This window comes from Canis aureus, chromosome 24 (assembly GCF_053574225.1).
Source record: "Canis aureus isolate CA01 chromosome 24, VMU_Caureus_v.1.0, whole genome shotgun sequence".
Taxonomy (NCBI): Eukaryota; Metazoa; Chordata; class Mammalia; order Carnivora; family Canidae; genus Canis; species Canis aureus.
The window spans coordinates 4,093,180-4,107,479 of record NC_135634.1 but is presented as its reverse complement, the minus strand read 5'-3'; the positions used below and the strand labels follow the sequence as shown (position 1 = coordinate 4,107,479).

The 14,300-nt window shown below is 34.4% G+C and overlaps 1 protein-coding gene across 4 annotated transcripts in view; it reads right to left on the bottom strand.

Annotated features, from left to right (window-relative positions):
• Positions 1-14,300, bottom strand: part of POSTN (periostin) — a 41,562-nt gene that overhangs the window by 17,586 nt on the left and 9,676 nt on the right. For all 4 annotated transcript variants that reach the window (XM_077867994.1, XM_077867996.1, XM_077867995.1 and 1 more), the window contains exons 4-12: positions 9,771-9,928; positions 7,238-7,402; positions 6,186-6,332; positions 5,528-5,669; positions 4,116-4,328; positions 3,586-3,720; positions 2,302-2,450; positions 610-746; positions 98-228 (exon numbers count right to left, since the gene is read on the bottom strand). In XM_077867994.1, the coding sequence (XP_077724120.1) occupies positions 98-228; positions 610-746; positions 2,302-2,450; positions 3,586-3,720; positions 4,116-4,328; positions 5,528-5,669; positions 6,186-6,332; positions 7,238-7,402; positions 9,771-9,928 (1,377 nt within the window). The remainder of the gene's footprint in view (positions 1-97; positions 229-609; positions 747-2,301; positions 2,451-3,585; positions 3,721-4,115; positions 4,329-5,527; positions 5,670-6,185; positions 6,333-7,237; positions 7,403-9,770; positions 9,929-14,300) is intronic.

The window sequence follows — 14,300 nt, the reverse complement described above, 5'->3', positions numbered from 1 at the left end:
GGGCATTTTTGAGGCTGACTTCTGGTCAGGAATGCTTGAGGAAGAAATGAGATCCTGAACTCAGGTGGCAAATAATCTGGTATTCACTTCTACTCACGAATCAGAATTTCCTTTTCTTCATTTGTCATTCCCTTAAAGGCATCATTGGTTGGAACAAATAACGTCCAATCCCCAGGTTGTGTCAGGAGCTCTTTCAAGTCTGCAGCTTCAAGTAGGCTGAGGAAGGTGCTAAGCAGGAAAGAAACATGTTTATTCTGTTAGATTTAGATTTAGGCATGCTCACAAGCAATGCATGGAATAGAATACAATCCATTTATGGTGGAAATCATGAGAAATTGTTCATGCATTCTCTTTTTCTTTCTTTTTTTTTAGATTGTTAGATTGTTTCACTCACCAAATCATATTATGGTGCACCAGGAAGCAAAACAGTGTTAAGAACATATTTTTATTTTGAAGACATTTGCATGGACTTACTCTAATTACTATTTTCAGTAATACTGAATACTCAATGCCTTTTGGAATACTAACTCTGAAACAAAACTATGTCAATAGTTCTCACTTTGTGTGTGTGTGTGCGTGTGTGTGTGTAACTGAGACCAATAGGCTTACCTAAAGCGCTTATCTTGTTTTAATTGTTCATGAAGGGATTTCTCTGCTGGCTTGATGATCTCTCGGAATATATGAATGGCACCATTTCTTCCTTGTTTGCTTCCTCTCACCATGCATGAATTTTCAATGCAGACAGCCTAGCAAAGAAGTGAAAGATACAACTGTCCATTTCCTTACTTGAAATGTCATATGTGGAAGTAGATGCATAGTTGAGTTAATAGATTGACTCTTCTAAGAGGTCTCCTGACCTCTCCAGCTAGAGGAAAGAACATCTTACTTCTGTTTTTAAAGTCTGGCACAATCTGACCTTACACTTCTTATTCAATCAGGTTTTCTACTACTAGTTAAGCTAACCTATGTGTCAGGCAGGTAGTTTCATCAGTAAATAACAAGAATTTCATGTCTACATTTTTCATCATTCTTCTGCAGGTTTGAACCATTCTTCCATACTCTCTTTAAGAAACTTTCACCCTGGGATCCCTGGGTGGCGCAGCGGTTTGGCGCCTGCCTTTGGCCCAGGGCGCGATCCTGGAGACCCGGGATCGAATCCCACATCGGGCTCCCGGTGCATGGAGCCTGCTTCTCCTTCTGCCTATGTCTCTGCCCCTCTCTCTCTCTGTGTGTGACTATCATAAATAAATAAAAATTAAAAAAAAAAAAAGAAACTTTTACCCTTTAACTCTTTAGGATTCTCTTGAACCATAAAGTTTCCTGACTTCAGTGCCTTTTGTGATCTTTGCAGGTATTTGCTATGTTTTCCTGATTGTAAGATTCTATCAATTATGTCACATTATTGATTTGGTTGTAGTGTTTTTGAACAAACAAGTATATACAGGCCACTTTCTGCATCCTGTAAAATGTGTGTCTTGGGATTGTGGAACTATAGTGAGCAGCTGCTTTGTGTTATATCAGGTAATACTTGACTTCCTGTGAAATCTTTGAGCTCTAGATGCATCTGTTGCCAGGACAGAAATTGAACAGCACAACTGTTCTTGCATTGCAATTTTCAGAAGCAATATTTTCTAGCAATATTTCATCAGATGAAGTACATTAGAACCATTTTATAGAGTTCAGAAGTCTTTATGTGCCCATAGAAAAAGTACCATTTTGTTTTGTTTTGTTTTGTTTTGTTTGTAAACTGCTTGGGAATCCAAAAATCAAATTTGTTTTAGAGGAGTTTTAGAGATTTATAGAACTGAAATAATTAATGTTTTATTTTTTTAAGATTTTATTTATTTATTCATGAGAGACACAGAGAGAGAGAGAGAGAGAGAGAGAGAGAGAGGCAGAGGGAGAAGCAGGCTCCAAGCAGGGAGCCTGACGTGGGACTCCATCCCGGGTCTCCAGGATCACACCCTGGGCTGAAGGTGGCCCTAAACTGCTGAGCCACCCGGGCTGCCTTAATTAATGTTTTAGAACAGAAAGTTATTTATAATGAAACAAATACAAATTATCTGAATTATTAATATGTGCATTTTCTATGTCTTTTCATACATTACTCAGTTCCCTATGAATATTTACTATTATTAAATATTCTTCCTATGAAGAATGTTCTTCTACTCTTCCTATGAATATTTACTATTACAAAAATAAAATTTTGGAAACATTTGTTGTAACAATATTCTTAGACAATGACGTGTCATTTGACATTTAGGCCAACGTGGTTATTTTATCATTTCCTGATTCACTTACTGTACGATAGACAAAGACTCTGAGCTGTTTGCCTCCAATGGTTTCGAGCTTTTGTCCATTGTAAAGCTCGTTAAGGCCAACTTTTACTTTCAATATGTGATTCTGCAGAATTAATTTAAGAAGCCGTTGATCCATGCTCAGAGTATCATCTATAAATAAATTCATGAAGAAAAAGGATTATTTAGAAAGCATTAAAATTGCTCATAGTAAGGATATTATGGATTCTGCACTCATAAAATATCTGAATCAAATAAATGCTCAAGGCTATGAATTCCATGCACCAATTAGAAACTCTGTGAGCTCTTCATCAAATGACTAACAGCATTCTAAGGGTTCCAAACAATGGATTTCATATCTGTAATGGCTACATAGCTTTATGTAGTCATTGGCACAAGTTAAACTCTACTATTGGCCAAGATTTTTTTCCGAGAATTTGATAGACATCAGTCACATGAAACACTACTGATGAATCATTTGTAAATTTATATTTACTTCTGAAGAGAATATCAAAACACATACACCCTCTTAAAGGTCGGTTAATGTCCCACACATATGGATGTAGTTATTACAAAGAAGAATAACAGCATTTCTAGGAATCCAGATTTTTCATTAATTTCTGCATCACAATGTAGCATTCGGAAAAATATTTTTTAAATAATACTTATTCTTTAATGGCTAAATTTTGCTTTGCAGTTTAAATATGTCTTTGTGAAATCACTTTTCTAGAAAAAGTAGCAGGTTGCATTAATCTAAACACCATCCTTAAAAAAAAAATCTAAACACCATCCTTGAATAGCAGCTACTAGATTAAATACTTATAATAATTTACATCATAATATGGAAGTGTATAATAAATCATCTATTGCTTTTATTGATTTATAATTTGACATCTTTCATCAAATTTGGAGATGAGAAAGATAACTACGTATTTTCAATTATTATGTTGGTGTTAAATAAACAAATTAGATTAAATTTTTCTTAAGATCTATTAATGCATCCCTTATGTGTGCTGGAAATATGATTAGAATCATAGAATAACTGAATATCCTTTATCACAAACTTTCACTCTCTGTAGGCTATTACCTAATATAATGAATTGTTTTGAAATGAAACACATTTTAATAGAGACAATGTAGTGCTAACAATGTGTAGGTAATAAAGAAATAATCAACACCTTGTAAAATGCCTATTATTACTTAATGCAAACAATCATGATGAAGAAAAAATGTGTATGTGAGGATTGATGGGGGAGAGAGAAAAGGAATGACAGTGTCCAGTACATACCTGAAAATGCATTATTCACAGGTGCCAGCAAAGTATATTCTCCATCTGGCCGCAGAGCAGATGCCAAGCCTAATTGAGCCACGAGGTCCGTGAAAGTGGTTTGCTGATTTCCAGCCAGCTCAATAACTTGTTTGGCTATAAAGTAAACCATCACCATCCCAACAATGTCATCTTTGTTATTATCATCATCCTGAAATTAGTAAATCAATTCTTGGCTGTTCTCTACAAGCTATTTGCTACAATTACAATGTGATCCAAAGCTGACCATTTGGCTATATCTTTCCTTCTATTTTCAAGAAAAACTATAGTACTGTGAGAACCTTTATAAATATTAAGAAGTCCAGGAAAGCCAAAGTTGCATGTGTGGAGTGCCTGTGACTACACAGGCTACTTCATACTCACTTCACTATATTATACACGTGTTTCACATGCCTTTCCTTATACTACACATTCATTTTTCATGGATTTACTCTTGAGGCATCATTATTGATAAACAGTAGTAGGTGGAAGAATATGAAATCATTGCTTACCAGAATCAGGAATTAGGACCTGATCAATCAAATGGATAACACCATTATTTGTCACAATATCTTTTTTGTTCACCATTTTTATTCCATTTACTGTTATGCTGTCACCATCACATCCTATCTCAATGGTGTTTCCTTCCAGAGTCTCAAAGACTGCTCCTCCCATGATAGCTTCAGAACATTGAAGGGTGTTCAAAAGGTGGTACTTCATGAGAGCTGGAGGACAAATTAAAAACAGCAAGTTTTAAGATCAAGGGAAATTGCACTTAACCCTTAAAAGACACGTTTCACTGTGGACCTAAGTTTCCTAAGAAATATAATACATCTAAAACCTAAGTCAATACTTTGGTTATTGGTTATTGGTTATATGGTTATTATCAATACTTATTGACCTAAGTCGATACTTTGACTGAAGGTTTTTAAATTCTGTTTATGTTCCAGGGCCATTGTTTCAATTAACTGCATTAACTATACAACAGAAGTGGCTCAGCTCAGGAGGAAGTAAGAGAAATAGCTCAGCTCAGGAGGAAGTAAGAAGAGAAGATCAGTTTTATGAGGTGAATTGTGTAGTACTAGAAAATGTGTTAGAGCAAGTTCCCACTATCATAAGAAAGTAATTTCTGATGTGAAAACAAAAAGAATGGTTTCTGTATTTATTAGTGATACCTATTCCTAAACACCCAAGCAGCATCTTGCATTAGCAGCTCATAACAGAATAACTGCATATTAAAAAGATTAATAAGACAAATAATTCCCTAAAGAAAATATCTGGAGAGTAACCAAAATAAAGATGATTTCTTGTAAGATATCTGAAGGAATCTATTCCTCACTGTATTATATCTATATCTGCATCATCAAAATTTCTCATTTTAAATTGGTTAAATGTATTTTGGGAGAGGCTGAGTAAGTTAAATGTACTACTCACAATGTAAAATCTCTTTGAAAATAAAAAGGGAGAATAGAATGAAGCCAAATTCTGTGTATATGTGAATAGTGGCCCAAGAGAACTGTGCAATTTTCTCAACTTAATTATACCTTTTAGCATAAATTTAGAATTAAAAGCATTACATAATATGTATATGATGTTAAAATTTGATGATCTAATTTTTCTTTTCAACAATGGCTAAATCCTTTTTAATGCTTGCTAATTATTTTATTTACTTGAAAGCATTAAAAATGATGTGATCTTTCTGATATTCTTATTTTTAAATTAATTATTAATTATTTAATTACTCTGCTGACTCTTTCATGGGCTCTGTTTTTTTAAGATTTTTTATAGTCTTTCAGAACAAAAGTTTTTCTTTGCCTTCGCTTATCAAAGATGATAATATTGTCATGACTTAATCATTTTTTAAAAATTTTCTTTTCTTCTTGGAATTCTGGGAGGCTTTTCATAGAGGAAGACATTTCAGTACCTTCAGAAGCCACTTTGTCTCCCATGATCCTTTCCAGGACACCTCGTGGAAGTTTCTCAAAAGCCTCATTAGTGGGAGCAAAGAGTGTGAAGTGACCATCTCTTCCAAGGGACTCCAGGATATCAGATGTGATAGCGGCTGCCTGAAACACAAATGTGCTTTTTAGAGGCTTGCAACATTGTAAATCCAAAAGAAAAATACGATACACTTAACCTGGGCCATCATGAGGGAGTTGAGTCTATAGAAAATGATAGAAGTTTGCTCTTGTCAGATCTCTAAAACATTACTTTTTGGCACAACCAACTTGCCCTTTCCAATTTTCCTCAAAACTCTTTGTAAGAATGCGAATCCTGCCCATGTTTGTGGAACTGTAGCAATATCCAGCAGTACATATAGCTGATATGGACATATACTAAATGCCATAAATAACCTATAGGCACATAACTAACCATTTTGTGTCTGTTGTGTCCACACAAGTATTATTATGTCATATAAGATTATTTCTTCAGTGTAAAATAAAACTCTTTTTATTTCAAGAAACACATTTGTTACATTTCTGCCAGAGTTTTAAAACAGCATTTTTATTATTAGGTTCTGACAGACAAAAAGGAGAAATTTCAATGATCCAAGACAATCTGCTGTTTTTTCTTGTATTTACCCTAAAAGATGACAGGTCATCTTCTGCTTCAATGAAGTCTTGAATTGAGGTACCAATTTGTGTAAGGACACGGTCAATGACATGTACAACACCATTTGTTGCAATCTGGTTCCCATGGATGATTCTAGCGCAGTTAACAGTGACAACCTATAATTATTTGGGAAAATCAAAGTGCAGAAATCAGAACGATCAATTGACCACTGAGACCCTAAGGACATTATCTATTTTTCATTTCTACTAGTAAATGTACCATGAAGGAGCCAACATTCTAAATGAATGTTGAGGTTAAAGACATATCACTCTGTCTAAAAATGAACCTAAGAGAAAACAGGATTGGTTGAAAATGCAATCCAGTTACATTTAACATATCTAGAAACTAAGGCAAAAAAGCATTTTTTTTTTCATTTGAGTTATTGCTTTTATTTCTTTCTCTACCCTTTATAGAGATAGTCATAAACTATTTCAATAGCAGGTCAATGCATTACATAAAAATGTTTATCAGTCTGAAAGTAAGTTCTGAGAGAGAGAAATAGTTATTGCACAAATTAATCAGTTCTATTCCAGGCATTTCCTAATTATTGCCTTATCACTGACCCTTTTCATCCTTGGAAATTTGTTGAAAGAACCCTATGACCCTGTTGGAAGTTTCCCATGAAGACTTTTATCTAAACACACAAGAACCTAAATCAGCATAGTAGCTAGAAGATGAATAAAGGAATACTCATTCTCTGATTATCCTTTGATAAATTCTTATTTACTATTTTTTCTTTGGTTATTATTTTTCAAACACATCAACTACTAAAATTTCCATTTTTTAGGACATCTAAGTCTACTGTCAATCAACTGTGAATTTAATTTCTTCCTCAAAATCACTCTCCAGTAGAAGTCAGCCACTAAATTAGAATTTAACATGCTCTAAATGTGGTGAAAGGGCATAAGATAGTACTTACATTCACTAACATTTTGCTATTTATGTGAACATTATATTAAAGATGAAGAAAAAATTAAGGGTAATATTACTTAGCAATTTACTTTTTGTTCATGAAACTTACCCCATTAGGATAATGGTTAATGAAAAGCCCCAAATTGTTATACATGGAAGGAATAATCATGCCATTTTTTAAGTCCTTGGTCAACATTCTATTATTAACCATATGGCTATGTAACGCGTTCAATAATTCAACATTTACATTGCTCTCCAAACCTCTCCGGATATCCTAGGAAAAATTGAAATGATAGAAGTTTGTTTTATTGTAGTTCATCATTAAAATACTTATAATCACTCTATTTCTTACTTTCTTGTTACTTTTTTATTGCATTATCCAGATGGCCAAACCAAAATAACAAATAAAATTATATTATCTCAATTGATTAGGGAATTTTGTAAATTCAGGCACTGAGTTAAGGGTCCTGAATCAGATAGAGTGCTTGAACATTTTTAGAGACAAAACAAAATTTTTAAGTAAATATATTGACAAAGAGACGAGCTTGATGTAAATTAAAGGTTTAGGGCAATATGAAATTGTCATATGTTAAAAATATTTTGGATGGTAAACAAAACAAAACAAAAATGGCATATTTATGCAAAGCATTTGAGTTTTAATAAGGATTTTATGTTTATTTCATAACAAATTCCAGAATTTGACCAACCTATACCTTTTTATTTTTCCAATATATATCCTATAAGTATAATGTATAACATGTGTGTATCATGTAGTATATGACATTATATATGGTGATATGGGAAATATAATAAGTCAAAGTATCTTTAAGTAAAGATACTTAAAGATAAGTATCTTTAAGGTATTTATCATATGGGAGCAGTTAAAAATAAACATAGTAATATAAAGAACAGAAGGCAAAAAAAAAATGCTTCTAGGGATCAAATGAGGAAGGGCAGCTATTCTAGGCTTGGGGATAGGCCTTAAAGGGTGGATAGGATAGGAATGGTAGTCATCATTCTAACTCCAGTTGCTGACACAGGGGGAATGTTGGAAGAGCAGATGTTGTTCAGTTTGGTTAGCCCATACTTTTATGTTTGTTAGATAATATTAAGAAAGAATTTTAGCAAAGATGATAATGTGGGATGATAATGTGGAAGACTTTAATGCCTGCATAAAGCACAAATTAAACTGGCAACAAGGAGCCACTGATGATTTTATGGCATTGGAATATAATGATTAGACTGGGCTTTGGGAAGGTTAATCTGGTGATAATGCATAGCAAAGGTGAGGGTATTAGTCAGGAGGATTAAACATGAGACATGGATGACTAATAATAGTTTGAAAGAATTAGAGACAGCAGAAGTAGAATGACTCACAATTTTCAAGTCTAAACACTTAAGATGGGTACTGCCAGTTATGGAAAAAAAGGCAGCAGAAAAGCAATTGTTTGTGGGGAGAAAGAAAATGGCATATGTTATAGATAACCTTTTTTTTTTAAAGATGCAGTGGTGTATCTAAGGAGAAATATTACTCCCCTGAGGTCCCAAGGAGAACAACTAAAGAAACAGATTTCATGGTTATATGACTGAAGTGATAGCTGAGCCATTAGAAGTGTATATAAAGGAGGTCCAGGTGGCTCAGTCAGTTAAGAGTCTGCCTTGGGCTCAGGTCATGATCCCAGGGTCCTGGGATGGAGCCTGGCATTGGACTCCTTCTCCCTCTACCCCTCCCCACTGCTTGTGCGTGCTTTCTCTCTCTCTCTCAAATAAATAAAATCTTTTTTGAAAAGTATATATAAAGAGCAGAGTCTAATTCCTAGAAGAGACTTTAATAAGACCCATTCTTAAATGAAGAAAGGAGTCAGAAAAAGAAACCAGAAACAGTCAAAGCAAGCAGCAGAGTTCTGTAAAGCAAGTAATTAGCCACACACTTAATGTAGCAAGATAATATCTAAAGGAATCTGCCTAAGTTTTACTAAGTAGTATTTGACTCTAGTAGTAATTATCAATTCACCTTCATATCAAGTAGAAAGTAGGAATATATTTATATACGAGTTTTACAGATTGGAAATTTAGTTGTATTATAAACCAGACTATGTGCTCGCTTTGGCAGCACATACACTATAAACCACACTATGTATAAAATGTCTGGAAATCAAATGCATTGTTTATAATACTTCATTTAAATATCCATAGACATTTATAAATATGTCAATATCTAAGCAGCCAAATATGTTTACATATAATTAAAAATAATTAATTACATCTCTATAAGATGCCTTATAATAAAATGTAAATTCCACTAGGCTTCTTAACTTACCTTTCTATTAGATATGTCATCTAAAATTTAATATATTTCTTCCAAATCAAAAAAAGGAAAGGAGTAAAATAAAATAATGGTAAATACCAGTTCAGTCCACTCTTAGTTTGCCTTTTTCAATTAGTCTATGAACCTGCTGGAGAGTTATTCCATTTATGGATGTATTAAAATGCTTTAATCCTTACACTTAATAGCTCATTCTTTTATGTATCCTAATACATGTATAATGAAAAGATCTAAAATTTCTATTAACTTCCAAGTTAATAAACCAATTAAAATGAATACTGATAAAATAAATATATTAATAAGCATAATGAATTACAGAATCCAGGTTGTCCCAAGCCTCATTACTCGGTGCAAAGTAAGTGAATGATCCCTTTCCTTCAATCTCTTCTCTCAGTCTTGAGACATCAGAATAGCGCTGTGTTGTGGTGGCTCCCACAATGCCCAGAGTACCATAAACATGGTCAATAGGCAAAACTGAAATAATCAAGAAATGAAGATTTACTTAGAATAATATTTCAAGAATATTATTTCACTATCATTTAAACTTTATACTAAGCTCCTCAATATATTCAATGGATAATTTTAGCAATATAATTCTATGAATTGTCAATTTTATGAAGAAGTTGTCTTTTGAGTGCGAATAACCTTTGAAAACTATTTTGTCATAAATCCTTTGTGTGGAGGGAAAATGAATTTTTAATTATCATCCTGGGTTAACATTCAGTGTATGTAGGTGTGACTCCTGCTATGTCAATAATAATCAATTATAATTATCAATAAATATTTCTGATTCACTGGAAAAATAAAAAGATGTTCTTCACTACTCACTGAAAATGGCAAAGGTAATACTTTCTTTCATGTTGCCTTAAACTCCTATATGGTATAATATTGCTAGGTATTGGAGTATTAATTTTTATAGATTTCTAAAAGAAATATGTAGACCTTCTCAGCATGATTTCAGGAAGGAAATAGATGGAAGTATCTAATGATTCCAGAATATTTTTCCTGAACTTTAGAAGAAATATTAATATATGAATGTCAACCTGAAAATTGATGCAACTAATTTATTCATTTTTTACCTTATCTTATTTGAAGGTTCATATAATTTGGATAATAGTATAGGAGAAATGGTTATTACATTTCTGAATATATAAAGACTAGGTGACACAATTAATAAATTAAATGATAAAATCACGATTTTAAAAGACCCCTAAAAGATGAGGAAAATACGTCAAAATTAACAAGTTAAAGGTAACTCCATGTATGTCTTTACACCGAAGTTGAAAAAATAAATCCTAGAGAAAGACCTGACTTGAAAGACCTGTAATTAATTTTAATTGATCATAAATTCATTATGAGTTAATGATAGGATATGGTTCCCAAAGACATTAACTAAAGTTCAGGAGCCCCCAAAAGTGAAGTATTTGTCATGATTTTATTCTCAACTCTTAGAACCCATACAGAATGCAGACACCAGTCTAGGATCACATTCAGAGGGGGCAGGGCGAGATGGCAGAGGAGTAGGATCCCCAAGTCACCTGGCCCCACCAACTTACCTAGATAACTTTCAAATCATCCTGAAAATCTATGAATTCGACCTGAGATTTAAAGAGAGAACCGCTGGAACTGCCCCACCCCCTGCCAGGTGCATGACTCCCATCTGCCCCCCTCTTTTATCTCATTTAGGTTTTGGTGGTCAATGTTGGGGCCTTCTTCAAGTATTTCTGGTTTATATAAATTTGGAACTGAGCATCTTCTAACATACAGAACTTAATATACCCAGAAACAAGAGGATCGCCCTCTAGAACCCCTCAGGTAGGCTACATTCTCCCTACACTACAACTTCTTCACCACCACCATCTCCCAGTCCCCCCTATTTTTTTCTTCTCCTTTTTTTCTGTTTCTTTTCTTTTTCTTTTTTCCCCCCTCTTTCTCTTTAGGATTTCTGGCCTTTTATTTTTTACTACTAAGTTTTAAAATTTTTCACTTTAGTGGTCCTGTTGTTTTATTTCGTTTTGATCTTTGTTTTCAATTACTGGTCTCTGACCTCGGCAGAATCATCTAGGGTGAAACGTACTTATGTCGTGGTTGATATTCTTGATGCAACCCACTCATACAGCCACTCTGCACTGAGAAAAATGACTAGAAGGAAGAACTCACCACTAAAGAAAGAATAAGAAACAGTACTCTCTGCCGTAGAGTTACAGAATTTGTACAGATTACAATTCAATGTCAGAAAGCCAATTCAGAAGCACAATTATAAAGCTACTGGTGGCTCTGGAAAAGCGCATAAAGGAATCAAGAAACTTCATGACTCCAGAATTTAGATCTAATCAGGTGAAATTTAAAAATCAATTAATTGAGATGCAATCCGAACTGGAGGTCCTAAAGATGAGGGTTAATGAGGTAGAAGAACCAGTGAGTGACATAGAAGACAAGTTGATGGCAAGGAAGAAAATTGAGGAAAAAAGAGAAAACAATGAAAAAACCATGAGGAAAGATTAAGGGAAATAAATGACAGCCTCAGAAGGAAAAGTTTACATATAATTGGGGTTCCAGAAGGTGACAAGAGGACAGAGGGTCAGAAAGCATATTTGAACAAATCATAGCGGAGAACTTCCCTAATTTGGGGAGGGAAACAGGCATTAAAATCCAGGAGATAGAGAGCCCCCCTCCCCCGCTAATATCAATAAAAACGGTTCAACGCCTTGACATTTAATAGTGAAACTTGCAAATTCCAAAGATAAAGAGAAGATCGTTAAAGCAGAAAGAGAAAAGAGATCCCTAACTTATATGGGGAGAAATATTAGATTAACAGCAGACCTTTCCATAGAGACCTGGCAGGCCAGAAAGGGCTGGCAGGATATATTCAAGGTCCTAAATGAGAAGAACATGCAGCCAAGAATACTTTATCCAGTAAGGCCCTCATTCAGAATAGAAGGAGAGATAAAGAGCTTCCAAGGCAGGCAGAAACTGAAAGAATATGTGACCACCAAACCAGCTCTGCAGGAAGTATTAAAGGGGACCCTGTAAAAGAAAAATGAAGCGCAAAGAAATAAGCCACATAAACAGGGACTGAATAGGTATCATGATGACACTAAATTCATATCTTTCTTTTTCTTATGTTCTTTTTTTTTGTAAATTTATTTTTATTGGTGTTCAATTTGCCAACGTATAGAATAACACCCAGTGCTCATCCTGTCAAGTGCCTACCTCAGTGCTCGTCACCCAGTCACCCCCCCCCCCCCGGCCACCTCCCCTTCCACCACTCCTAGTTAATTTCCCAGAGTTAGAAGTCTTTCGTGTTCTGTCTCCCTTTCTGATATTTCCCACTCATTTTTTCACCTTTCAATAGTAACTCTGAACGTGAATGGGCTAAATGATCCCATCAAAAGATGCAGGATTTCAGATTGGATAAAAAAGCAAGACCCAACTATTTGCTGTCTACAAGAGACTCATTTTAGACCTAAGGACACCTACAGCCTGAAAATGAAAGGTTGGAGAACCATTTACCATTCAAATGGTCCTCAAAAGAAAGCTGGGGTAGCAATCATCATATCAGATAAATTAAAGTTTATCCCAAAGACTGTAGTTAAGAGATGAAGAGGGACACTATATCATACTTAAAGGATCTATCCAACAAGAGGACCTAACAATCATGAATATTTATGCCCCAAATGTGGGAACTGCCAAGGATATCAATCAATTAATAGCCAAAATAAAGACATACTTAGATAATAAATACACTAATACTGGGAGACTTCAACACAGTGCTTTCTGCAAATGACAGATTTTCTAAGCACAACATCTCCAAAGAAACGGGAGCTTTAAATGATACCCAGGACCAGATGGATTTCACAGATATTTACAAAACTTTACATCCAAACGCATTTTTCTCAATTGCACATGGAACTTTCTGCAGAATAGACCATGTACTAGGTCACAAATCAGGTCTCAACCGATACCAAAAGATTGGGATTGTCCCCTGCATATTTTCAGACCATAATGCTTTGAAACTTGAACTCAATCACAAGAAGAAATTTGGAAAAATTCAAACACGTGGAGGTTAAAGAGCCTCCTGCTAAAAGATGAATGGGGCAACTGGGAAATTAGAGAAGAATTTAAAATATTCGTGGAAACTAATGAGAATGAAGAAACAACCATTTTTGAATCTTTGGGATACGGCAAAGGGAGTCCTAAGAGGGAAATACATCACAATATAAGCATCCCTCAAAAAATTTGAAATAACTCAAATACAGAAGCTAACCTTGCACCTAAAGGAACTGGATAAAGAACAGCAAATAAAACCTACACCAAGCAGAAGAGAGTTAATAAATATTCGAGCAGAACTCAATGAAATAGGGACCAGAAGAACTGTAGAACAGAACAACAAAGCCAGGAGTTGGTTCTTTGAAAGAATTAATAAGATAGATAAACCATTAGCCAGCCCTATTAAAAAGAAAAGAAAAAAGACTCACATTAATAAACTCACAAATGAAAAAGGAGAAATCACAACCAATACCAAGGAAATACAAACGATTTTAAAAACATATTATGAGCGCTATATGCCAATAAATTGGCAATCTAGAAGAAATTGACACATTTCTGGAAAACCACAAACTACCAAAACTGGTACAGGAAGAAATAGAAAACAGGAACAGGCTAATAACCAGGGAGAAAATTGAAGCAGTCATCAAAAACCTCCCAAGACACAAAAGTCCAGGGCCAGATGGCTTCCCAGGGGAATTCTATCAAATGTTTAAAGAAGAAACAATATCTATTCTGCTAAAGCTGTTCCAAAAGATAGAAAGGGATGGAATACTTCCAAACTTGTTTTATGAGGCCA